The 27,185-nt window shown below is 49.2% G+C and overlaps 1 protein-coding gene across 2 annotated transcripts in view; it reads left to right on the forward strand.

Moving 5' to 3' along the window:
- Nucleotides 1-21,203, forward strand: part of Klhdc4 (kelch domain containing 4) — a 33,838-nt gene extending 12,635 nt beyond the window's left edge. For both annotated transcript variants that reach the window (XM_052729738.1, XM_052729739.1), the window contains 7 exons: nucleotides 9,312-9,404; nucleotides 11,484-11,643; nucleotides 15,539-15,614; nucleotides 17,732-17,940; nucleotides 19,191-19,593; nucleotides 20,507-20,632; nucleotides 20,810-21,203. In XM_052729738.1, coding sequence (XP_052585698.1) covers nucleotides 9,312-9,404; nucleotides 11,484-11,643; nucleotides 15,539-15,614; nucleotides 17,732-17,940; nucleotides 19,191-19,593; nucleotides 20,507-20,632; nucleotides 20,810-21,006 — 1,264 coding nt within the window. In that variant the 3' untranslated portion in view covers nucleotides 21,007-21,203. The remainder of the gene's footprint in view (nucleotides 1-9,311; nucleotides 9,405-11,483; nucleotides 11,644-15,538; nucleotides 15,615-17,731; nucleotides 17,941-19,190; nucleotides 19,594-20,506; nucleotides 20,633-20,809) is intronic.
- The last annotated feature ends 5,982 nt before the right edge of the window (nucleotides 21,204-27,185 follow it).

Genomic DNA, 27,185 nt, shown 5'->3' on the forward strand with positions numbered 1-27,185 from the left:
GGCATTATAGTTACACCACCACCCATGGCTTAGTTGCCATTCTTAACCCTTCAGTTTCACTTGCAGACTCATGGCAGGTAGAAAGGTGATTATTTATGTGTTTTACTGCTTTTTTTTTTTTTTTTTTGTCTTTTTGTCCAAATCACTGTTGGAGGAGCCTTTGCCAACAGTTTCAGACACAGCATGGCCTCTGGCGTTATCAGGGGAGAGTGTGCTGATACAAACCCAGCAGATGTGCTTTGAGATATTTGCCTTGTAGCCAGGTGTAATGGATGTTTCACAAGTCATTCTTGGTCCCTTTAGGAAGCCCAAAGTCCTAAGTGAAATGTGCATTGTTGCTATGGGCACAGCCAAGTCCAGGACCCCATAGCCTTTGACCCATGGAAGAATGGTAAAGCTTCCACCCCCATGCCTCTGAGGTGAGGCTCAGAGAAGGATAGTAATTCCTTCCTCTAATCTATGTGTGGATGCTAATAATGTGTGGAGAAAATGTCCACCAAAGCTTTCTTCCCCAGATAGTCACAAGATTGTTGCTACTGAGATTAGCTAAAACAATCTCCTTGATCCAGCTGTATACCACAAACCCCGCCTCCTTGCTTATCGGTATGTAATAACCCTACCTGCGTGTTCAGCTATATGCAATAGCCCCGTCTCCCTGTTCAGCTCTGTATAATAAGCACTCTGAGCTTCCAGAGTGCTGCGGTTTCCCCATCAGAGACCCCAGCCCACCCAGTCCCAGCCTTTTTGTGTGTGTCTATGTCTGTCTTTTCTTCATTCCTCGCCTCCCCAGTCAGATCCATTCCAGGAGCTGAGCTAGTTCAGGTGTGGAGGTCAGGAGTGAGCACTGCACAGCCGTACTCTGCTCTGTGCGTGCCTAGTAGTTGCTTTTTTTCTCAGATCAGCGTCACTGTGTCAGAGTCTGTGATGTTCACACTCCTTGTGTTGATTTGAGCCTGACCTGTGTTTAAGGCCCCTGATGAAATGCAAAAGAACAGTGTGTCTGAGAACCTTGATGGACGTGCCCATGCCTCCACTCAGGTGCCAGGTCCCAGCTCCTGAGAGGCCCGATTTCTGATACCCTTTTGGTTTGGGGTGTTATAGGGCTTTTCTTCCCCATCCCCTCTTTTTTTTTTTTTTTTTTTTTCCCCCAGAAGTATGTCACTGATGCTCTGACTAGACTGGAACTCTCTTTGTAGACCAGACTGGCCTTAAACTCACTACCTCTGCCTCTGCTTCACAAGTACCAGGATTAAAATCATGGGTCACCATGCCTGGCTTTTGGGCTTTCCCATTTTCCTGGCTGCCCCCTGACCTCATGACTGACAGACACCACAGCTGTGGCAGTATTACTGAGTGAGCAGTTCCCTTGTCTGACTTGATAGAAAGATCTGGAAGCCAGCCTCAGTGTAGGGTCCATGTTTCTGATTCTGGCCTTGGTGGTGCTTGGAATGAGCCTTCTAGAACTGTAGAGGTTTGTCCAACAGGAGTGGATGGCACCCAGTCTAGGATGGCGGTCGGATCTGAAGTATGTTAGGAAGCAGCTAGCAGTTCAGGGAGGGCAAAGTTCTGTGCTTCCCACCAGACACCAGTCAGTTCGGATGGAATCTTCCATTTGGATATGAGATGGACGGTGTGTTTAATATGTTGGGTTTGTGTGTGTGTGTGTGTGTGTGTGTGTGTGTGTGTGTGTGTGTATTGTATTTGTGTGTATGTGTGTTGTATTTGTGTGTGTGTGTTGTATTTGTGTGTGTGTGTGTTGTATTTGTGTGTGTGTGTTGTATTTGTGTGTGATGTGTGTTGTATTTGTGTGTGTTGTATTTGTGTGTGTTGTATTTGTGTGTATGTGTGTTGTATTTGTGTGTATGTGTGTTGTATTTGTGTGTGTTTTGTAATTGTGTGTGTGTGTGTTGTATTTGTGTGTGTGTGTGTGTTGTATTTGTGTGTGTGTATCTGACTGTCTAGATGAATGGAGAGAGATTGAGGAAGATGCTGTCATTGATCCATGTGTGCGCACAAAGGCTCAAGAGTGCACATGTGTAACACCACACACACACAGTGTATGATTGTTTCTTAGCACGTTCAGTTGTGCAGGCAATACTGCTGTCTCAGTCTAAAGGATTTCTAGCCCCCTAAAAAGAAACCACTCTATTCCTCAGCCACCCAGTCCCCACTTTGTCTTTGAGCTTGCCTTTTCTGGCTGTAAATGGAATCCTGAAATACTGTGGCCTTCAGTGTCTGGCTGTGTTACTCAGCGTGAGACTTTCTAGTTCACCATGTTGGAGTGTGCCAGTGTTTTATTCCATAGACCACTGATCCATTCATCTGTTGAGGGGCACTCGGGTTATTTCTACATTTTCATACGCATTAATGCCTTCAGTAGATAAGAAAAATTGATTAGAAGTGTAAAAGTATGTGTGGTCAATGTGTGCGATTTGTCTCTCCTGACAGAGGAAGGAGTCCGTATTCAGTCTGTACCCAGCCCACTTGTTGTCTAGAGAGGAAGTGTGCTTGGGCCTGTGTGGAGGAGGAGCTGGCTAAAACCATGCGCTTCAGTGATGATGGCAAGTCTCAGAGTCCTGGTGTTGCATGACTTTTCCTGAGAAGTTTCTTTCTTTCACCCTAGATAGTGGGCAACAACAGGCTGGATATTCTAAGTCTAGCTTGGCTAACTGGCGCACTTACTGGTGTTACTTCAGGAGTACTGTACCAGTTATATCTCCAAGGAGTTGTTCTTTGTACAGCTTGGGTCTGAAGACCCTGTTCCCAGGAATGGAAGCCCTTTGACCCTTTGCACTGTGACCAGGTGTGCTGGGTGTCTGAAGACCTACCTCTTGGCTCTGTAGCATTGTAAGGTTTTCTGAAGAGTGGTGCTTGAGAACCTGATCCAAAGAGAAGTCAGGTGTGAACCCATGCTGTGCCAGTGAGTACTGGGAAGGAGCAAGGGCCATGTGGGTAAAGTGTAACTGATTTGTAGGAAAGCTAAGAGGGTGAGCTCCTGTGTTAGAGGTTGGCTTCTGACCTGACTATGGTTTCCTTGGGGCTGACAGCTAAGTATGGTAAGGTGTCTGTCTGCATGGGTGTCTGAAGGCTCTGAAAGAGAGGACATGCTACACATAGCTCCATTTAGGCCATGCTCTGACCACACCATGGGAGTAGGGACTGTTTCTGTTTTGTGATGGGCCTTGTGACCTTGAACTCAGAATTCCTGTAGAATTCAGTCCTTTGCTAAGCTTGGCATGGCCTTGGACAGTGGGTACTATATGGTGTTGTAAGTATAAACATGAACATAACTCAGAACACTAGTGTTGAGTGCTTGGCTGTTCACTCTCTAAGCCTGCACTGATGTCTGATGCTTGGACATTCTCTATGAATATCTCATAGTGGCCGGGTGGTGGAGTTGGTGATGCCGGCTGGCAGCATGCCCTATGGGAATGCCATTCTGCGCAGAGCCCAGAAGAGCTAAGAGCCTGCGCCCACACCATTGCGTGTGTGTCTTTGTGCTATACATAGACTTCTGGATGAGTGGGGCAGGCTAGTTTTTTTTAAAAACTCCATATTTAGGATTGACAGCAATTGAAAAGCCTATTGGAGATTCGAATATAAAAGGGCTTTTTGGGAGGGTGGCTTGATTTTTCTAGAGGGGAACGTGGAACCTTTTTATAGCCCCTTCCCTCTATTTTTAGTTACAGAACAGTGGTACTTCACTGCTGCTACCACAAGTGAGTTGTGTCCTTAGCATCTGACTCAGCCAGAGGATGACCTGGTGGGGTTCCTGTTCAGGAAGCTGTTGGGAGCCTGGCCTAAGCCTCCAAGGTTCTGGGTCATAGATGGCCAGCTTGCCAGTGTCCCTGACTTCTGTCACTGGGTGGCACTGGGAATGCCCAGTCTCTTCAGTGTCCATGCTGTAGTAATTAGGTGTGTGATTGTGCTGCTTCAGTTGGGCCGGGAGCACCTTCTCTGAACTCCTCACATAGCAGTGTGCCCGGAACTCTGAGTGGGAGCTGACCTCTGGCCAGAGCAGTCGGTTCCTTTCTTGTCTTATGCCTGTGCAGAACATGGCTGTGCTGTCTGCTTACCCTGGATTGTGGCCTGCTTCCCAAGAAGGCCTTTTCCCATGTGCACAGTCAAGGTCCCCTCTGCAGTATGGTCCAGATAGTCCTCTTGGGTTCAGAAAGCCTGCATGTTGTGTGATGGTGTGCCTAGACTGGCTCTTTTGATCCTGGATACTGATCAGGATTTGCTGTTTTTAATCATGAATTTTGACAGTAGAATATGCTTACTCGATTACAAGTAATACAAAGCTAGGAGAAGGCAAATAAATTGTTTGACGAATTGTGTATCCCCCCAATCAATAAGATTTTCTGTGTAGGATTATAAAGAAGGGTGAAGGAAACTTGACTCCAAAGCTGCCCTTCCTGAGAGTACAAGGTGCATTGGTTATGAGACTACCCAAAGGGTGCCTGAAGGTTGAGTGACTAGAATATGGTGTCTAGGAGAAGGTATTGATCACCATTTGAGAATTGTTCTTTTTTTTTTTTTTTTTCTGGTTTTTCGAGACAGGGTTTCTCTGTGTAGTTTTGGTGCCTGTCCTGGAACTCACTTTGTAGACCAGGCTGGCCTCGAACTCACAGAGATCCACCTGGCTCTGCCTCCTGAGTGCTGGGATTAAAGGCGTGCGCCACCACTGTTGTCGAGAGTCATTCTTGATTGAGCTAGGGAAGACCCCAGCAGGCACTCTTGTGGTATGCTTCAAATGCTGCATCTAAATGCTCGTGAAGGGTGGCCTTTCATTGTTGAAGTTCTGTGTGGATGCATTTGTTAGGAATCTTGCTGTTTATGGGATTTTGTTTTTTAAGTTTCATTTCATTTGCTGTGTGTGTGGGGTGGGGGGAGTTGGAGGGGGGGAAAGTGGATTCAGATACCTGTGGAAGCCAGAAGAGGGTGTTGGATCCTCAGGTGCTGGAGTTACAGATAGTTGTGAGCCACCCAGTGTGGGTACTAGAAACTGAACTCTGATCTTCTAGAAGAGCAACAAGTGCTTTTAACTTGCGAGCCATCTCTCCACTGAGCCAGCCCCCACTTTGTGGGGTTTTTACATAAACCGCCCATATTAACCACTCATGCAATTTGACTTTCTTGCATTCCACTTGGGAGCAGTGGGAAGGCCTGGGGCAAATCCTGCACTGAGGGGTTGAGGCCCTGATTCCTAAGTAGGAGGGTCTTGAAGAGCAGGCTGCGGTGAATCTTGCTAGCCGTGCCCTCCTTTGGCAGCCAGCCAGCGGCTTTTCTGCAGTGAGAGGTGCTCCTTCCTACCTCCCTCCTTCCCCACGCTCCTCTCTGACTTCCCTCTTTCTACTTACCAGAGTGATGTGTGTTCACTGGGGAAAGACAGACGATAATAAAACTGCTCAGAATCCTGGATTAGAATCTTATGTAATGTGTTTTGTAACCTGCCGGTGTCTTCCATTCTTACAAACATTTTTCTGTGACATGAAATATCATAATCTGATTCTTTAAAAACAAACGAACAACTTTGTCTGATAGAATAAAGTGAAATTTCCACTTAAGCTTGCAATTGGGGAAGTTTGTAATTTTGCTCCTATTATTTGTCTGGTGTGTATGTGGGGAGTAATATGTGTGTGGAGGCCAGAGGTCAATATTTGGTGTCTTGTTTACCCTCTTGACTATACTTTTTGAGACAGTCTCTCACTGAACCTGGAGCTCACCAGTTGTCGAGGGGCCTGGTCAGCCAGCCCCAGAATCTACTGTCTCCATCCCAGCATTTGGATTACAAGAACACACCACCATGCTGAACTTTTTGGCCTTTTGTTTTTTGGTTAAAAAAAACAAGCCGGGAGTGGTGGCGCATGCCTTTAATCCCAGCACTTGGGAGGCAGAGGCAGGTGGATCTCTTGAGTTCAAGGCCGGCCTGGTCTACAGAGTGAGTTCCAGGACAGGCACCAAAACTACACAGAGAAACCCTGTCTCAAAAAACAAAACAAAAACCCCCTGATTTCTGGGGATCACATTTAGCTCCTTGTGCCTGTGTGACAGCCACTTCATAGACTGAGTAGACTGAGACCTCTCTCTAGCTCCCTAAGCCTATATTATTAAGGTTTCAAATTTCTTTCTTTCTTTCTTTCTTTCTTTCTTTCTTTCTTTCTTTCTTTCTTTCTTTCTTTCTTTCTTTTCTTTCTTTCTTTCTTTCTTTTTGGCAAGGGGTGTAACTCAAAGTTTTCCTGTGCCCACCTGGCTCCTGCATCCTCGCTGTCCCGCAGCTGCTCAGACCCAGATAAACACACAGAGGCTTATATTAATTACGAACTGTATGGCCTATTGGCTCAGGCTTCTCGTAGCTAGATCTTACATCTTAAATTAACCCAGTTCCATAAATCTGTACTTTGCCATGTGGCTTGTATCTTTACATCTTGCTTCTCATGGCGGTGGCTGGGAGCGTCCTCTCCGTTCTGCCTTTCTCCTTCCTCTTCTCTAGTTAGAATGTCCTGCCTAACCCTATTCATTGGCCAAACAGCTTTATTTATCAACCAATCAGAGCAACATTGTAGCTGGAGAGTTTCTCTCTGGTCCGCCAAGCCCCGGCAGTCCTACCCTACAGCCCATTTATAAAATAAACACACAGACTCTTATATTATTTAAACTGTTTGGCCTAATGGCTCAGGCTTCTAGCTATCTAGTTCTTACATCTTAAATTAACCCATTTCTATAAATCTATACCATGTCACATGGCTTGTGGCTTACCAGTATCTTACATGTTGGTACTCATGGCGGTGGCTGGCAGCGTCTCCCTGACTCAGCCTTCCTGTTCCCAGAATTCTCTTCTCTGCTTATCCTGCCTATACTTTCTGCCTGGCTACTGGCCAATCAGCATTTTATTTATACAGAGCCATATCCACAGCACAACATATTTTCACAGCATACAAAAGACATTCATCAGAGGGAGTTTGAGACGGGGTCTGTATGTAGCCCTGGCTGTCCTGGAACTCAGTGTAGACCAGGTTGACCTTAAATTCACAGAGATCCACCTGCCTCTGTCTCCCAAATGCTTGGGATTAAAGATGTGCACCACCATTACTGACCTATTGTGTGCTGGTTCTTTTGTTTGTTTTGTAAGATTTATGTGTGTGAATTTTTTTTGGTGGGGGTGGTGGTTTCAAGACAGGGTTTCTCTGTGTAGTTTTGGTGCCTGTCCTGGATCTTGCTCTGTAGACCATGCTGGCCTCGAACTCACAGAGATCCTTCTGCCCCCACCCTCACCCCCACCCCCACCCCCACCCCCATGCTGGGATTAAAGGCTTGCACCACCACTGCCAGGCCTATGTGTGAATGTTTTGACTGTATGTGTGTAAATGCTTGCAGTGTCCATGGAGGCCAGAAGAGGGTGTCTGTATCTGGAGTTAGAGAAGGTTGGTTGTGAGCCACTGTGTAGATGATGGTGATTTAACCAGAATCCCCTGGAAGAGCAGCCAGTGTCTTAACCAGTGCTCTGACCCCCTCCTTTTAAAAATATTATTGTTGCCGGGCGGTGGTGGCGCACGCCTTTAATCCCAGCACTCGGGAGGCAGAGCCAGGCGGATCTCTGTGAGTTCGAGGCCAGCCTGGGCTACCAAGTGAGTCCCAGGAAAGGCGCAAAGCTACACAGAGAAACCCTGTCTCGAAAAACCAAAAAAAAAAAAAAATTATTGTTATTATTTATTGACTATCTCACTGTGTATTCCAGGTTGGTCTGCAACTCACAGAGATCTGCCTGATTCTGTCTCCCTAGTGCTGGGATTAAAGGTGTGGTCTACCATACCTGGCTTTCATATATATATATTTTTGTTTTTGTTGTTGTTTTGTTTTTGTTTTTTGAGACATGGTTTCTCCATGTATGTAGTCTTGGCTGTCCTGGAACTTGCTCTGTAGACTAGGCTGGCCTTGAACTCATAGAGATCTACCTGCCTTTGTCTCCCAAGTGCTGGGATTAAAGGTGTGTGTCACCACTGCCTGGCACACCTGGCTTTTCCATACATATGTGGAACAAAAAATATGTATATATACACATATATATCTATTTTAATATTTATCTTTATTTCATGTGCATTGGTATTTTTGTCTGTATGTATATCTGTATGAAGGTGTTGGATCCCCTGGAACTGGAGTTACAAAAGGTTGTGAACTGCCATGTGGGTGCTGGGAATTGATGCTGGATCCTCTGGAAGAGCAGCCAGTGCTCCTTGAAGAGGCCTAACTTAACTTTAGTGCAGCCATGACAGGCTGCAGACTAACTATCCTGAGACCAGGCCTCACCATTACAATAGCCAGGAAAAGCCACAAACTGTATCCTGTGGGAAACCAATCAGAATTGAGACAAACAAGTACTAAATGCTCTAGAACATAAACGATAGCTTACATTACTTGTATATAAGTTGCCAATTTCCTTGGAGCAATGCTGGTGCCAATCACTGACAAAACTGTTACCTCACTCCTACTCAGTCAGGAGTTCAAACTCCCATCTGAATCTAGAATTCCTCTATCCCCATCCTTTATTCCTTAAAAACCCTGCTTCAGCAGAGCTCAGGGCTCTCCCTGACCCAACTGCTGTGTTGGAACGGAAGGAGAGTCCAAGCTCAAGCTTGCAATAAAGGCTCTTTGCTTTTGAATATGAATTCAGACTCGGTGGTCTCTGGGGGGCTCATGATGTGGGCATAACATTCCTAACAACTGAGCCGTATCCCTAGCCCCCTCCCTATATATTTTTTATAGTGTATTTTTAGTTTTTTATTTGACAGAATCTAACCTATTATATTTTACCTAAAAAACATTTATTCAAGTCAGAGATTCTGCTGTTCTGGAAGTCTTTTCTGTCTGGGTATTCTCCCACTGATCTGCCTCTTACCTCTCCAGAAGTCCTATAGCATCGGGCAGGACTGTCAGGCTGATCTGGTAATTTGAAGAGATAATGAAGGTAACTTACTAAGTGTATTGAAAATGGAAATCAATAGCTGAAGAGATAGCTCAGTAGTCAAGATTGCTGGCTGTTCTTCTAGAGCACCAGGGTTTAATTCTCAGCACTCACATGGCAGCTTACACTCGCTGTAACTCCAGTTCCAGGGGATCTGATGTCCTCTTCTGGCCTTTTGAGTGCACCAGGCACCCACATAGTACACAGACGTACATGTGAACTAAATACCCACAAGCAAAAAATACAAATAAATACTAAAAAAAAGAAAGAAATCAGTGTGTAAATCTTAAAAAACCCACATAAATATCTAACTTAATAGTGTTTTTTTTTTCCCTCCTCTTCATTTCAGATCGACAGGTGGTCCTTCAGGTCGTAGTGGACATCGGATGGTGGCTTGGAAGCGACAGTTAATTCTTTTTGGTGGCTTCCATGAAAGCACAAGGTTGGTACACCCAGCAGATTGGGGCACAGGTAGAGGTTGCATGGGCCAAACATTCTGATCTCTGTAGAAACACTGTTCACTCACTAACTTCATGGCTACACAGCCTGACAGCTATAGTGTGTGACAGCCCCATGAAGTAGTGAGGAAATCACGGGCTTGTAGTGGATATCTGTTTTACCTATGACCTTGAGGTACAGCCCCTTGAGATGTAGCAGGTAACTGTTCTACCTATAACCTTGAAGTACCTGCCCTTGGATCGTGGCCCTCAGGGCTACCCTTAAGACCTGAGACCATGTTTTCAGCTTATTCTCTCCCATGTGGTCTTGGATGGTGGATACTGACTCTGTGGCAGAACAGCATGGGACGGTACCTGAACCTTCCAGGGCCCTGTGACGATTCTCCTATTCTGTTTTAGTGCGTTTTCTTTCCTAATAAAGTCCTTTTACCCGTTGAGCAGACTCCCATGGATTTCTCACATTATGGGCTTATCCGTACATTAAGTTAGCACCTACTGTGTGCGTGGTTGTGTGTGAAACCAGCATAGTCCTTCCCTCTTACAGACCTGTAGATTGCTGATCACCATTTCATAGTGGTTTGGGGGGGGGGGGCAGTCATTTTAAAATTAGAGCCTTTTTCAAAACTTAGTCATTTTATTTAAGACTCTTTAGGGAGCAGGAGAGCTGGCTCACTAGTTAAGAGCACTTGCTGCTCCTCTAGAGGACCTGGGTTCAGCTTCCAGCACTCATGTCTGGTAGCTCACAACTAACTGCCTGTAATGTCTAATGCCCTCACCAGCCCCTGCACACCCACACAGACATGTACCCATAAATGAAAATCAACCTTTTTTTAAGTACAAACCTATTTAGGAAGCACTTAGGCATACAGACAAAATGACAGTCCTCCAGTGAGTGCAGTCACCATCTGTATTAAATTAGCCTGACTTTTAAATATCACATTCTGAGTTTTCCGTGAGACAGTTATTTATCTGCAGTTCAGAGTAGACTTGACTTTTTTTTTGTTTGTTTGTTTTTTTGTTTTTTTGTTTTTTCGAGACAGGGTTTCTCTGTGTAGCTTTGCGCCTTTCCTGGAACTCACTTGGTAGCCCAGGCTGGCCTCGAACTCACAGAGATCCGCCTGCCTCTGCCTCCCGAGTGCTGGGATTAAAGGCATGCGCCACCACCGCCCGGCGACTTTTTTTTTTAAACTGAAAGTGGTGTTTGAAACCAGAGAAAACTGAATTATAGTAAGTCTTCTGGAAACCTGGGGTCTCCCATCCTTCATGTGCTCTTTGAGAGGGCTTTCTGGGTTGGAGGGGCAGCTGGCAGTTCCCATGGCTTCTTCTTAGCCTTCCTCTAGAGCAGAGGAGCCTTGTGCCAGCTTTGCCCCTGCAGCTTCAGCCCTCTGCCTTGTGCATATGAGGACTGAGCCTGCCTGTGCCCGCTCTCCCACTGCAGCCTTCAGGGCTCACAGGGGCTGTAGAGCCCAGGCTGGGGTTATTCAGCTACACTGTATGAAGCAGTGCTTGTCCCAACCTCCACATGCCTCTTCTTTGTGGACAGTTTAGCTCTTCTTCACAGCTGAAGGGCAGTGTCCATTCTGTGACGCTCACCCCATAATAGCAAGCCTCTCTGTTTTGTTTCCAAGACTCAGACTGTGTACTGAGTGTGTCGGTGTCTTAATCCCTGGCTCTGAGCAGAGTGAGCATTACGTGGAGCCTCCCAGTCCTGCTTGGGTGGTGGGTGTGAATGCTCTGTTCCTGTCCTTTGGCTGTGTGAGGTGCTCTGCCCCTGCCCATCCCTGCCTCAGTTCTTACCAAATGGTCAGTCTCCAGCCTTGTGATCAGTTAGACTCACTGGGGTAGGAAATGGACAATGTTCATAGTAAACTACCCTGTGATTGTGGCTGGAGTTGTTTCTGATTGTTTTGTAAATGCGGGATCTGCAGCTTTTTATTTGGATTTAGACTTAAAGCAGATGACCAGGTGAATCACACATTTGCCTTCAGTATAATTGGTGCACTCTAATGACCCTGCCTTCCCTTGTCATCTCTGTGGTGACCTGTGTCCTTTTCTCCCACCAGGGACTACATCTACTACAGTGATGTGTACACCTTCAGCCTGGATACCTTCCTGTGGAGCAAGCTGTCCCCTTCAGGCCCTGGGCCCACACCCAGGTCAGGTTGCCTGATGGCTGTCACCCCCCAGGGCAGCATTGCCATCTATGGGGGCTACTCAAAGCAGGTAAGGGCCCTTGTGCTTAGAATTAAGAGGGGCTTCCAGTAAGATGTGAGCAGCCTTGCCCTGAGCTGTAAGCTGCAGTGGCATGGCTCTGCTCCTCTTTAAACATACAGAGATGGGTTTGTGTGTGTGTGTGTGTTCATGTGGGTGTGGATGTATGTAGTTATGTGTGTATGTGTTCATGTGGGTGTGGGTGTATGTAGTTACGTGTGTGTGTGTGTGTGTGTGTGTGTGTGTGTGTGTGTGTGTGTTGGGGGGAGGTATGTGTGTAGGCCAGAGGTTAATATTAGGCATGTTTCTCAGGTTCTCTCCACCTGGTTGTTTTAAGACAGTGAACATGGAGCTGGCCAGTTGGTTGTGCCTCTATCTCCCAAGACTAGGATTACCGATGCTGGCCACCAAGCCCAGCTTTTATGTGTGTGCTGGGGATGCAAGCTTAGGTCATGTGCCAACCTCCCAGGAGCACTGCTAGGTGAATAGATGTATTACACTGTAGTCATTATAACAACTGCATAGTGTCCCTCTCCCCGCGTCTGCAGACAGTGTTGGAGCAGTCTTCCCAAGCCGGTGCTCAGGAGTCTCTTGCTGGCTTATGGAGTGTGTGTATTGCAGGTGCTGGCCACCCACTTGCCCTGCTCCTCACTAGTATTGTGCCATTCCTGACATTGCCATAAATCAGAGATTAAAAACAAAAACAAAAACCCCTATCATTGTTTTCTTTAAAAATCCTTTGTATTTCAAAAATTCTCAAGTGCATAGTTAACCTGATTTTTTCGTGGACACCAGCATGCCCCAGCGATCCTGCCATTCTTGGTCTAGCACACTTGTCTGATCGTGAGTGTTCACACATCCGAGTCCCTGTCTTGTCAGTTATCTTTTGTGTAGTTCAAAGAAAAGTGCAGGGTCATCCTTGAATGTGAGTTTGTGTGCGTACATGTGCGTGCGCCCTTCATGTGTGTGATTGTGGGGAGTCGGGTAGAGGTCAGTGTTGACTGTTACATGGTTTACCCGGAGTGCAGTGAATGCACCCATTTGTGTAGCATGTAGTGTGGCCGTTCTGTCAGGCTCTCATGTAGTCCTTTCTGCCCTATTAGCTCCGTAGTCTACATCTTTCAGTTCATTGCTTTCTTTTTTCTTTTTCTTTTTTTTTTAAGAATATCTTTTATTATTGTATTGACAATTTCATACATGTTTACAGTGCATCTAGATTAAACCCAGCTCTTCCAAGTCCCCATCCCATTCTCCCAGACATCTCCCAGCATGCTCTTCCCCACCTTAACACACTCTGTTTTTGTGTTTTATAACCTCCTGAGTCCAGTTAGCACAGCCTGCCAGAATGGTGATAAACCTTGTTGGCTTGATCTCACACAGGTCCTGTGCAAGGGACCATAGCTGCTCTGAGTTTCATATCCTAAAGACAGCCCTTCACAGCACTCCTCCCCATCCCCCAGCTCTTACCTTCTTTCTGTCCCCTCTTCAGTGCTGTCCCTGAGCCCTAGGAGGTGGGGCTTGATCTCAATGTCCCATTTAGGGCAGAGCACTCAGCACCCACTTATTCTCAGCACTTTGACCAGTTATGAGTCTCTGTATTTACTGCTGCCCACTGCAGAGAGACGCTTCTCTGACCAAGGTAGAGGGCAGCACTGATGTGTGGGTAGAAACATAAATATTTAGAAGACAGATTCCCAGTGTGTCCGCTTAGCAAAACAACAGTAGTAGGTTTCTACATAGGGACTATGACCTCCCGAGCCATGGGCTTTTGACCAGTTTACAGTACGAGGCATGAATTGCTCCTGTGGAGCAAGCCTCAGATCCAGTCAGTGGTTACTTGCCCCATAACTTAATGCCACTATTTTACCAATGGACACATCTTGTCTGGAAGGTCAGTATTACAGTATTCAGGGTTCACCTCTTGGTAATACCGTTGATGACTTTTCTCCCTAGTGACCTGCAGTGCATCTTCAGACACTATGGCAGCTAGCCAGCCAGAGAGGAAGTTTTCAGATCAGTTCTATTCTGATTGCCTTCCAAGCAAAGCTTGTAGTGGTGTCAGCAGAAGGGTTTCCCCATCAAGGTCTGGTGGGCAACCAAGAGCAATGGCAATAGCTTGTGTTGTTTTAGCTGTTTTTGGGGCCTGCTTGACCAGTAACTCATACTAAGGTATCATATACCTAGCTCAGATTTTCTTTTAAAAACCTATGTCTTCTGGGGCAGTCACTGTCCACAATGCAGGATACGTGTGTTCAAATTCCTTTCATTTATTTATTTGTTTTTTTGTTTATTCAAAACTCTTTGTAACGAAATTCTGTGTTCAAAACTTGGTATTCAAAAACTCTGTGTAACAGCCCAGGCTGTCCTGGAACTCACTCTGTAGACCAGGATGGGCTCACACTCAACAGAGATCCACCTGCCTGTGCCTCCTGAGTGCTGGGATTAAAGGTGTGCACTTTCATGACCAGCCAAACTCCTTCTATTTATTTTTTTAATTACATTTTAAAATTTAGTTAAAATGTAGTAGGTCTCTGTAACCGTTTTCACGCACCCCGCGTTTTGGGTAAACCGAATTCACTTTCTTCTCTCCCTGTTCCTGCAGCCATGTTTAAACCTTTTAAACCCTAGTGTTTGCCCGCCTCTCCTTTCATGCCCTGGCTTCCTTGGGTCTGCTCTGAGTGCTGCAGGTGGAGTATTTTACTGGACCTCTGCAGTCCCCAGTACCTGTAGACAGTGTTCTCATTACTTTTTTTTCAGCAGAGTTGAGTGCACTCATGGTGCACGTCGAGTCTCATTTAAATGAGCAAGTCCAGCATTCCTGTGGTACACATAGTGGCCCTATTTCTGAGAGTGTAATAAGATGCTACCGGCTGAAGACTTAAAAGAGTTTTTTTTTTTTTCAGCCCTCCCAGACTATGAGGGCACACTTGACTATAAAATGAGCTTGGAGGCTGAAAATCTAGGCTTGGACATGGATGGCCCATGGCAGATGGTGTCACAGTGGTGGAGCGTATGCGAGAGGGGAAGCATAGGGAGCCCGAGGCCAGAGAGTCAGACTTGCTATTTTCATTACAGTTTGACACAAAAACACCAGCACTTGGTCTCTAAGGACAATGCCCCGTGTGCCCGCCTACCTTCTACCTGCCGTTCCTGTCACATCCTTCTGGACAGTGTAGATGGAAAGGGGAACTAGTGGTTCCCTAGGGCAGAGCTTAGCCAGCCTGCAGGACATGTAGGACCTGAGTGGTACCCTAGGGAGAGAAGCAACAGCAGAGAAAATGAGGACCGTGGGCCTGGCTGGTCCCTCTGGTCAGTGTAGCTTCTGAACGTCTGGGTAGGATGAGCGACGGCAGCTGCTAGGGCAGGCAGGGCTTCTGTGCTGCCTTTCAGTTTTCCTGTAGATGGAAAGACGGCATGATCAAGTGTATTGAAATTGAGAATTTCAGCACAAACAATACGTGGACTGGCATCTTTCTCAGGGTGATGGTCTTGGCAAGCAGCTGTCTGGGCCCTGGGTTCTGAGTAGGAGATGTATGTGCTGTGGGCTCAGGGCTGGCAGCTGGGCAGCATCACTGTTTGAAGCTCAAAGCTAAAGACTGGGGATGTGTGGGTTTGAAGGCTCCAGGAGGTCTGTAAATGGTGTTGGCATGCTTCTCCCCACACCGTGCCACTGCAACTATGCCGTCTGAAAGGTAGAGCTGGAGTGAGGTATGGCTGCACTTTGCTGTGTATGGATCCATCCACATTGTGTAGACCTGTGGATGGACGGGAACTCTGTGGCAGAGATTACTGCAGTGTTCCAGCATGATGGCCATTGGTGGTGGCTTTAAAATCGGTCAGTCATATCTGGGCTCTCTTTCAGTGCTGCTGCAGCCTGGCTGGTTCTCAAGACTGCTTTGTTTTGCAGAGAGTCAAGAAAGATGTGGACAAAGGCACCCAGCACTCAGACATGTTCCTGCTGAAGCCTGAGGAAGGGGGAGAAGGTACTGCTGTGCCTTGAGGACTGTGGCCTGGCTGTGTGGCCTTGGGGTGGGTTGCATTTAGCCTCTGGGTGGAAACAAAGCTTATGTGTCCCTCTTATCAAAGTGGGAACTGCATTGAGATCCCTTTGCCTGTCTAGAGCCAAGGACCAGACCACCTTTCTCTGGAGTGGTTGGGCCATGGTGCCTTATGTGACATGAGTGAGCCCTTAGTGTGCCCTGGAACCCAACAGGAGCCCAGATCACTCAGCTGTTGTGTCCCCCTCAAAAGCCATGTGTTAATATTTGTGTTATTCTCAGGTGTAGCCTTCATGCTTAGAGATAAAATTGGGGAGGACACTTTTGGACAGGCTCCCTATGCATGCATTCTCAGGACCCCAAGGTGTGGAAACCATGTATGGGTAGATGTGGTGTGAGAGATGGAAAGGAAGGAGCTGCTGTTTTCCTGTCCTTTCTTGACATTTTTTTTTTAAAAAAAGATTTATTTATTATGTATACAGTTTTCTGCCTGCGTGTATGCCTGCACACGCAGAAGAGGGCACCAAATCTCATTACAGATGGTTGTGAGCCACCATGTGGTTGCTGGGAATTGAACTCAAGACCTTTGGAAGAGCAGCCAGTGCTCTTAACCTCTAAGCCATCTCTCCAGCCCCCGTTTCTTGACATTTTAAAGAATGTGTTCTTACTCAGAAGCACACAATCATTATTAGGATGTGGAATTCTGTAGGGCTTGTCTTGGTTTACTGGGAAATATGGCCTGGGCTTTGGGGCGCATAGTTTGGGGCTGAAGCTTGGCTGTGGTGCCAGGGCTGCTGCAGAGCTGACAGTGTGTTCTGTGCCCTTGTGAGCTTCTGCTGTGAGGTGAGGAGAGCGCATGCACAGACTCTCCCTCTTTTCTGCTCTAGCATTCTTCAAGTGAAGCCTCGGAACTGACCTGCCCATGAGTACTTCCTAGGCGGCTGCAGCACCTTGCAGTGGTAGGGGCTGGTGAGATCATTTGCCATTGCTGGCAGAAACCTAGGATTGGGGACCTGTGAAGCTTGAACCTGGAGGCTAGACAGTGTGGTGCTGGCCTGTGTGCCCCGCAACTAGGCCCCATGAAAAGGGGGTCCTGTGCCATGAGCACTCTCTCTGGTTGCACAGTGAAAGGTGGTGGGCCTCACTTACTCCATGCTACATGCTGGTGTGTTTTCATCTCTAGTACCTCCCCACAGCATCTGCTGCTGTGAGTAGTTGACTGGTGACCATGAGTGGGCAGGCCCAGAGTCCTACTTGCACTGTGGGCCTTGTCAGCCACTACCCAGTGCACGGTCACCAGCACTTTTTAGTGTTTAGTGAATGGAAAATCTCAGCTCTTTCTTTCAGAAGTAATGGGAAGACACCAGCCACTACCCAGGGCATGGTAACCAGCACTTTTTAGTGTTTAGTGAATGGACAATCTCAGCTCTTTCTTCCAGAAGCAATGGGAAGACACCAGCCACTACCCAGTTCACAGTCACCAGCACTTTTTAGTGTTTAGTGAATGGACAATCTCAGCTTTTTCTTCCAGAAGTAATGGGAAGACACCAGCCACTACCCAGTGCACGGTTACCAGTACTTTTTAGTGTTTAGTGAATGGACAATCTCAGCTCTTTCTTCCAGAAGCAATGGGAAGACCTTTTCCATATGTCGTGCCAGGCCACATAGCCAGCACTGTCAGATGAAGGTGGCACCTGTTGGGACAGCTTAGAGCAGCTATCTCCAGGGGAGAGGTGGTGTAGTTGAGGACTGGGTGGGCTGGCTTGGACTCCAGTGAGGTATATTTCAGGCTGTGGGCCTCGACCAGCAAGAGGGCACCTCCACATCTACCTCTCTGCCTCTCAGCAGTTGGTGCCATGGTCCCTTAGAAGGCGGGGTTCTGGGGCATAGACAGTGTCACGCAGCTGAGCTTTGAGAAGGATGGACCTTGAGCATTGTTGACTGGCATTCCCTCTTCCTGCATAGGGAACAAAGTGAGACTCCATGCCTACACAGGATTTCAAACTCTTGCAATTATCCTCATCCCAGGTGCCCAGGGCTCTTTGTGTTCTTGGTTGGCTCTCAGTGTCCCCTCTTACCCCTTTCTCTGTTCTCTTTTTCAGGCAAATGGACTTGGACCCGGATTAACCCTTCAGGGGTCAAGCCTACTCCAAGGTCTGGCTTTTCTGTGGCCATGGCTCCCAACCATCAGATACTTGTCTTTGGGGGCGTGTGTGATGAGGAGGAGGAGGAGAGCCTGGAGGGCTCGTTCTTTAGTGACCTATATGTCTACGATGCTGCCAGGAGTCGCTGGTTCTCAGCACAGCTGAAGGTAGCCTAGGCTCCTGGGAGTCTTCCACATTACCTGTCTGTCTCCTGCCCACTCTCGGGCCTTGTTGCTTCATTTTAAGGTTCATGTGCTCTTGTGTGTGGGTCCTGGGGGACTAGGCTTGCGGACCCCTTGGTTTGGGGGCCCCGGCTCTTTCTTGGTGTCACCTACCACTTCTTGACAGAGCTGAGGCATTGAGAGCATGTCAAGTTCTCTGTGCCAGTTTGTGTCTGTCACTTGAGCTCAGCCCTCGTTTCTGTCATCCTTTCTGTTGTCCTTGTCAGTGTGGCTGCTGCCCAGGACCTCCCTGGAGCAGACAGACTAGGAGGTACAAGTCCCTGGAGGGCCCCAGGCAGCCCTGGCATCTGCACACGTAACTGTTCTGAGTGCCCACAGAACGGAAGGAGCTAGTACCTGCTATGGGCTCAGCCTTGTCGAAGGGTCTCTGTTAGAAAGCATCCTTGAACATGTCGGCCCCTGCCATGAGAAGCTACACCAGGCAGAGCACTCAGGGTCTCTGACATGACCAAGAGCATTGAATCCGGTGTGTAGGTTAGCTTTATAGTTTCCGATACTTGGCCCTCAGGCCCCATGATGGTCTTCAGGATGTGTGAGACTCCCACTGCAGCTTCAGGATGAAGTGTGTCTCGTGTCTAGAACAAGGAGCTGACCCAGGTTGGCTGGAATATTTGAATATAGCTCAGTAAGTGCCATCTTGTGAGCATGGCATTCTGCTAGATGACAGAGGCTACTGCAGAGCCACTCAGCTATACTCCGCAGAGTGGCCAGGGAGACAGAGTACATGTCCTCCTCCAGGAGAACTCAGTGGGAGGGTACCTTTGAAGTGATGGTGATTGCGGGTCCTACATGGTCTGGAAGATCAGTGGGGAGCGCTGACCCTCTTGTCATCCATCCTGTTGTTGGCTGGGAGGAGTCTGCATCTCTTTTGTAAGTGACAGTTGTGAATGGATAGGATTTCCTAAGATAAGCCTCAGACATACACTGTCCGCATGTTAGCCAGGCCTGGTCTTCCTGGGTACCTCCCAGTGTGGGACTCAGGAATGACTGTCCCTCATTACAGAGATGGCTAGGAGTCCGTTCCTAGCCTGCCGTCCTTGCTCCTTGGAGTGCCTGTGCTCACTCCTGCACTGCTCAACTCCTTCCCAGGAGTAGCATGTTAGATGGCATGTTGACTGGCATGTTAGAGGGAGGGCTGTCACTGCTCTGCTATGCAGCTTGAGTTGTGTTAACAGGGCCCCAAGTCGGAGAAGAAGAAACGGCGGCGGGGCAAAGGAGAGGAACCTGAGGGTGCCACTGAACAGGAGAGTGGGGGGACTGGTACCCCAGAGCCGCTGGAGGTGATAAAAGAGGTGGTGGCCGAAGATGGGACAGTGATCACTATCAAACAAGTGCTTGCTCCCTCGGGGCTGGGGGTGCGACCTCCACCGGATGCTGAAGACAGTGCTCTGGAGGCCAGCAGCACTGGGCAGGAGCCGTGTCCACGTTCAAATGCCATGCTGGCTGTCAAGCACGGACTGCTCTATGTCTATGGCGGCATGTTTGAAGCTGGTGACCGCCAGGTGACCCTTAGTGACCTCTACTGCCTTGACCTTCACAAGATGGAAGAATGGAAAACCTTGGTAGAGATGGATCCAAGTAAGCTGGGTTGGGTGAGGCCCCCATATGGAGTGCTTTCAGAAAAAGCCTCTGCCTGGCTTGTAGGGAACCCTGCTCTTGACTCAGAGCCAAGTTTCCCTGAGAAGAACCTGGGTATCGAGGGGGGCTCACCTGGCACACGCCTGTGTGCTCTGGGTGTTAAGCAGGAACAAAATGGGTGACAACACAAGTCACTGGTACCTGGGTCAGGCCCGCTACATGTGCCTCCCATCTTTCAGGGTCAGTGCAGACCAGGCAGGACTTGAGCCTGCCTTTGGTGGCTGGCACTCAGGTAGTAGCTGTCTCCATCCATCATTACTCAGAAATCACAACATACCCATTTTATCCTAGACTGCTCTTGGTCCCAAATCTTTTATTGTTATTGTTGAGGGGTGGCAAAGGAGACAGTCTCACTATGTATTCCTGGTTGACCTGGAACTTGCTGTATAAACCAAGTTGGCCTTGAACTGAAATAGATCCACCTGCCTCTGCCTCCTGAGTTCTGGGATTAAAGGTGTGCCTTCCCATGCCCAGGTCCATCATTCACTTTTTTGAGATTCGAGACTAAACCTGCATGTCTGAGGACAGGCACTGCTCATAGTGCGGGGTCTGTCACCATCTTTTGGGAACCACTAGGGCTGTTGGGGCCCAGAAGAGGCAGCCTCCACTCAGCTGCCCACGGCTCGGATGGCAGTGTGGCTGGAGCTGGTGCCCACCACAGCGTCACTCCCAAGTTGCTCTGAGGTCTGAGAGGCATGTGCTGTTCTGTTAATCCCAGGCTTCAGGGCAGAAGAGTTGGGGTTCCTGTCCCATTCCCTGAGTGGAAGAAGGGGTTTTGTAAGGCGATGCCAGTTCCCCGCTGTGTGTGTCGCTGGCTTCCAGAACCAATCCTGTGTTGGTTCTTTTTTGTCAGAATCTCAGGAGTGGCTGGAGGAGACAGACTCGGAAGAGGACAGCAGCTCAGATGAAGAGGGTGCAGAGGGGGGAGATGAGGACCAGGAAGAGGACAGTACGGAGGACAGTGCTGAGGAGGGAGCAGGTGAGAACCCTGGTCAGATGTGACTGTTCTGTGCAGTGCTTCTGTGGGAGGCTGTTTTAACAGTGCTGCGTCTAGGGTGGGTCTAGGAAAGTTGCCATGCAGTGTAACATTGCCCTGATCCCTCGGAACGGCCTGACTGAGCATGCTCTGTTTCTTTCTTCCTTCTGGGATGGAAAGATCCACAGCACCCAGAAGTGGCGCCTGGGGAGCAATACGAAGAGTACCTGTCCCGGACTGAACAGTACTGGCTGAAGCTTGCCCGGAACCACACGGGGCCCGAGGCAAAGGAGAAGAAAGTGCTGAAAGTAGCCCGTGCCATGGCAAAGACATTTGTTGATGATGCAGTTCAAGACACTGCACCGGTCAAACATTAGACTGAGTGATGGCTGCAGCATCGCTGGTGTCCTTCAGCCAGGCGGGAGGAGGCCCCTGCAGAGGTGTCGGCATCTGATGAGGACGTCACTGCCCTCGCCACAGCTTTTGTCCACACTGAAGGAAGGTTAGAGTGGGATGTGAATGTGAGGGACCCAGAGGATATGTGTTCTTGTCCTAATAAAACTGGGCTGTGTTCTCTAAGGTTTTCTTTCTTCTACAGAACAAGGAGATGAACTATGTGTCATCCAACTGAAGGTCACCAACAACCCAGCAGTCACCTGAAGCTGCTGTGGATTGCTTACGGCTCTTATGCCGCTTGGCTTTGTGCTTGGGTCTCTTGGTAGAATGTTATGGATGTAGGGGTAGGTCCATGGCTCCGCTTCAGTGGGCTTTTTTTGGGGGGGTTCCTCCCTCATTTTCAGACATGTATTTTTTAGGGGGGGGGGTTGAGAAAGGGTTTCTGTGTGTAGCTCTGGCTGCTCTGGAACTCGCTCTGTAGACAAGACTGGCTTCAAACTCAAGAGATCCGCCTGCCTCTGCCTCCCGAGTGCTGGGATCAAAGGCGTGCACCACCACCGCCTGGCTTAGACATGTATTTTCATTTTATTTATGTGAATGTGTGTGCCAGTGCTCATGGAGGCTAGAAGAGGGTATCAGATCCCTGGAGCTGGAGTTACAGATAGTTGAAAGACATGTGAGATGGGTGCTGGGAACTGAACCTTGGTCTTCTGGAAAGGCAGCAAGTGCTGTGAAGCTCTGAGTTGTCGCTTGCTCCAGCCCCTCCATTGCAGTCTTTTTGAGGAGGAAGTGGTGGCACCTTCCCTGCTCTCTTCCTCTTTGGGCATAGGGCTGTCTTCTGTGAATGACAGGGAGGTTGCAGGGCACGAACCTAGCCCCTCATGGCTTCAGGGAGCCGGGGACCCATTGCCATGGGTCCAGTACCCAGCACTGCCAGTGCCTACTCCAAGGCTGAGACAGGAAGAGCGAGAGTTCCAGGCCAGTCTGGGCTACATAGTGAGACTCTGCTTCTGAACTAAGGCGAGAGAAATAGAAAAACTCCAAGGAATTGGCTCCTTGTTGGGAAGTATCTGCTGCCTGTCCCGGGCCGTGAGCCCACAGGGTGAATGGGTGGCTACCTGACTGGTCACAAGGCTGAGTGCAAGAAGACAGACCTTACCGTGGAGCAGTGAGGAGGGGAGGGCACACCCAGGATGACCATGGCTCCACAGCCACTGCCACTATCTGTTGGGGATGTCCAGTGTCACTGTGGCTACTGTGACCAGGACAGTTAGTGTGTGCAGCCTGGGCTGCTGGAGTGCATGTGCAGCCCCGGGCTGCTGGAGTGCATGCCACCTGTGCCTTTTGCTCCCTCCTGCAGCAGTCTGTGACTGCAGGTGGGTTTTGTGGGGTTTGAGTATGGTATCCCAGGAGTGCTGAGCTAGCCACCCAATTCATGCCATTAGCTGAGGCCAAGGGGTTGCTTGAAGGCCCTGGATCTCTTGGGGTTGGTAGAGTTGAATCCTAACTAAGGGAAACACCAAGGAGCTGGAGACCCTTAGCATTCATTTTGTTTTGTTTTCCACACACGTTCTCACTATGTAGCTCTGGCTGTCCTAGAACTCACTAGTTAGACCAGGCTGGACTCACAGAGACCCACCTGACTCTGCCTCCCTAGTGCTGGGATTGAAGTGTGGGCCACTACACCAGACTGGAAACCCTTACTATTTATTCTAAGTATGATTTTGTTTTAATGGTTTGATAATGGTGTTTATTCTGACTTTTAAGAGTGAATTGCTACAGGTAGCAAGCCAGTGGCCAAATGATGGAACAAATACACTAAAGTGTCAAGGCTAGAAGCCTTCCTGTCAGATAGTGACAGCCTTGCATGCAGAAACCCTTCTGGTATGCCATAGGAAGGAGACACGGGTTTCTAGGGAGGGATAGCTGTTCCTTTTTATGAAGGAATGGTGGGGCTCCAGCCCTGGAGTGTGAGGTCAGTATGCCGTCTCTCAGATCCACGTGCCAAATGAGCTAAGTGCTGCTGCCGTCATGGGTAGGTTAGCACTGTAGAGCAAAGTGCTCCCCAAGGGACTGTACTTGTCTCCAGAGCACTCGGCATTCGGTCACTCGGTCAGACCCAGTGTTCTTGATACAGTTGTGTCCAGTAGAAACCCAGCGGCTGTCAGCAGCAGGGAGCCACAGTGCAGGGCCAGAGACAGCTAGAGCTGCTTTGAGCTTGCATCCTGTCTGGGGTGCCAGGGCTTGATGGTCTGCCCAGGGGCAGGGTGAGCGAGATGGGGAGGAGGCTCAGATGATGAGGGCCTCATTCCTGTCCCATACCCTCCTCCTGCCCAAAGGTGGAGTGTGTCGGGAGAGAGTCAAGCATCCTGTGCTCCCCATCTGGTGTTGGAACAAGGAGTTAACTGTAGGCAATCACTCTGGCAGGGTGTTCTCCTGGGGCTCCTGTTCCAGACTGGGAGGGACTGGGTGGTAGAGGCTCCACCCACCCTGCACCTGTGGCAGCCGGGGCTTCGGGAAGGTGGTTTGTAATGAAAGGAGACAAGCTTCCTGTGGTTTCAAATGAGTTTATTAAGTAAAGGAGCAGAGAATTTGGAATCTTGAGTGTCCCTTGCTTCAGGTGTGAAATCTGATTTAAAGTTACATTCATTAGAGAGGATTTGTTTCCAGTTTTTGATTAACCAAGCTGTTTCCAACTAAAGAGGCCAAGGCGAGAGCAGCCACTGTGCCAGTGAGATAACTCAGTTAACAGCCCCGCCTTATCCGCAAAGCAGTCGCATTAGTGGGTGGTTTACATGCACCAAGAGGAAAGATCAGGAAAAGGTAAAGCAGATGAAGACTGTTGACTCGGTCACAAAAGGGCATCTACACCAGTCGTGGCCACGGGAAGCTCAGCACAGTCCTCAGGTCATCTGGGTGGCTCTTCTTTGGGGGAATGCTCAATGGTGCAATCAGCAGGCTCCAGCTAGAGCATTCAGGATTGACCTGCTGGGAAGGAAGCTGACCTGTGGGCAACAGCAGGCTCAGGAGTGCCAGCCCAGAGAGCACTGAGTGTGAGGTGTTGTCTGTGGACCTGTCTCCAGCTGTAGGTCCTGCCACCCACAGCTGCCCGGGCTTCTGTAGCTACAGCTGCCCCCAGTGGGGCAGTGCTCAGGCTGGTGGGTCTTGTAAGCAGCATTTGCCAGGTGTTGGGTCTCATGATGGAGGAGTGATGCTGTATACCACCCGATGCTGCCCCCTGTGCCCTGAGTCTTCAGCCTGTACCCACGTGTCTGCTCACCCACCCTGGATAGTAGTGTCTGCCTTGTGGACTCAGAATGGTCTGTGAGAGCCATTTGCTGGAGGTGAATTGGTGGAATATCCCCACTTAAAGTGGATGTTGGCCCGAGAGGGAGAGAACAGAACCTCTTTGGTGGGCAAGGTTGAACCACGGGCTGCACAGTGTACCCCACGGGCTGCACTTGTTTCTATTTCTGCACAGGTCAGGGGAAGCTGCAACCTGAAGGCTACTGTGCCCTTAGGACATAGGATCTTCAACAGCCTCAGACATCACCCTTGGAGAGACAGCTCTGGTATTGGGCTGACCTTCACTAGAGTGGAGTCAAGGTCACCAAGGTAGACAGAAAGCAGCATGCTGGCAGGCATTGTCAACAGGGAAGGGGACCAGCATCCAGCTGAGAGCCATCTGCACCTAGGAGGGTTAGGACATAGGGTGAGTCGGTCTGAAGTGTTCTCTGTACCCCCTGGTGTTTGCATCCTGACCTGCAGTCTGTGGTGGCTAGCACAGGCTAGCCCAGAAGTGAGGTAGTTGTATGTGGCCTTGCTTGTTTGGACAACCTTGGAAACCCTTTGACCTGTGTCCCCACAGCGCAGCTCCTGTGGAATGTACCCACTTCCCACCTTGATGTAGTCCCAGTATTTCTGAGGTTTAGGAAGGAACTTGAGCCAAAGGAGACTGCCCGTATGCATTTCAGCCTGGCCACGTTGGGAGAGGGCTGGAGAAGCAGACTCCAGGAGCAGTGTCTGCTAGAGTCTGGAGAGCGCTCGGCCACCGAGGACTGCAGCTGCCTGTGCAGGGCTTCCCTGCCTGCCACATACCTGTTCCCTTGTTCTCATGCAGCCATGAAGGCCTTGTCCAGCTCCTTAGGAAGAGATGGCTTGGGTCTTGAGGGCATGTTCCCAGAATTCACACTGGAATGCAGCTTAGCTATTTTTGTTTGGTAAGTTTAACAATGACAGCTATACTTTTTCTTCTTTAAAGGCCAAGGTACATAGGACAGATAGTTCTTGGCACTTGGGGACATTTGATTGTCCTGGTGGGGGCTTGACTTGCAGCTGGACCTCAGTGAGCCAGCAGAGCTAAGGGTCCCAATCCCTTCTTAGTCTGGATGCTAACCCATTGTGATGGTGAAGTGATGGTGCAGAGCTCTGTGGTGTCAAGAAGTGGCCTGTGTGACCATCAGTCGATCACAGAGACCAGAGGCTGCAAACGTGGGAAGATGAGCAGGAAGTAAAAGTGAGCTTAAGCTGGAGGAAGAGAGTGTAATGTCCCACATCCTCTTGAGGAAGCTTAGAGAGAGGATAAAACAAGCAGCCAGGAGACCTCTGGAGCGAGGCAGGTGCGAATGTGTGGAACTATCCAGCCATTCAAGGGCTTTGGAGGTCTGTGGAGGGCAACCAAGACTCCAACCAGAAAGGACGACACCCCAGAACCTCTCGTCTCCCTAAATGTTCACTGAATCTCGTGGCTGGGCCTCCAAGCACTCTGGCTCTCAGCACTGCCTCGTCTCCCTGAGGGTAGCCCTATGGGCTGTCTAAACTGGACCTGTTTGGCCAGGGTGCAGGAACAAGCTGGAACTGGGAAGTGTGGCTGCTTTCTGCTTGCCCTGGGTACTGACCTGGCCAGAGGTAGCCATGGGCTGTGGTTCCTCGGATTAGTGTGCATGGGAGGAGCCTGGTGTCAGGTGTTGGCCAGTAGTTTAGCTCAAAGCAGAAACTTACATGGAAAGTAGTCTGCTCTCTGCGCTCCCTGAGATCCTGAACATGACCCTGGCATTGTGGGAGCTGTGTGGAATTTCTGACCACCATCATCACAACCAGTTATCCTGGGCTCTGCTGCTGCCTGGTCTGAGACATTGGGACTCCTCAAACTTGTCGTTGTGCCGAGACTCATCCACGCTCCCCATATGTGCCAGCACGAGTCTTCATTGTGCAGGACTCGATGCTCAGCAACCAGACAGCCATGCTGCAGGCAGTAAGGGCCTTGAGTATCTTCCACCTCCTCCAGAAAGGATTTCTCTTCACTCCAAAAGGATCTTCTGAGATCGGGCTGTATCTTAGTTAAAACTCACCACATACTGTGTACCCTGGGAACCAGAGCGACACACGGTTCTGTCCCCACCAGCCACCATCCTCCTCTTGCTCAACATGCTGCATCTACTCTGCCTTCAGGGAGGAAGTGGGATCTGCACAGATGGGAGAACAGTAGCCATAGGCTGCAGCAAGGTGTCTCCTTCACTGCAGGGCAGCTTGCTAGAGCCCCTGAGACCCAGTGTGCGTCTCAGTCTCCATCACCTCTGCCTAGAATCCACCGGGACTAGAGAAGTAGCTTTTGTGCTGCATGTGCTGCATGTGCTGCAGGCTGCCAGTGGAGTGCCAGGCTGTGGGTTTGGTTCTATGGTGACATTACTGAGAGCCAATGAATGGATGAGGGCTGTCCCCTGTGAGAGCCTCAGGCACCTTTTGGGCTGTGCTTTGTGCATATGTCAAGGTAACGTGAGTAAACGTGCCACCTCCCATGAGTCAGCACCCTTCTGGGTCATGCAGCTCCTGGGATGCACACTGAGCCCCCCTCATCTCTGCAGACAGAATTACAACTCACATAGCCCCGTATGGACAGCTCTCATGGCTGCAAAGAGCAGGAATCTTTTATTTGGTTCACGCCAGATCTGCAGCAACCTGATTTTAAAAAAAGTGAATGGAAAAGTAAGCTGTACAAAAAGATGGAAGAACCCTTTGGAAACACCAGAAATGCATCAGGGTACCTGCTGAGCCTCTCCCCTACCTCAACCCCTGCTCCACACCAGCCTGGGAGAAGGGACAGGCAGTGGACAGGGAACAGGGTGGATAACGGAAACAATAAAGCTGAGTGTCGCTGGAA

Source organism: Peromyscus californicus, unplaced genomic scaffold, assembly GCF_007827085.1.
Source record: "Peromyscus californicus insignis strain IS unplaced genomic scaffold, ASM782708v3 Scaffold_8__1_contigs__length_139910024, whole genome shotgun sequence".
Taxonomy (NCBI): domain Eukaryota; kingdom Metazoa; phylum Chordata; class Mammalia; order Rodentia; family Cricetidae; genus Peromyscus; species Peromyscus californicus.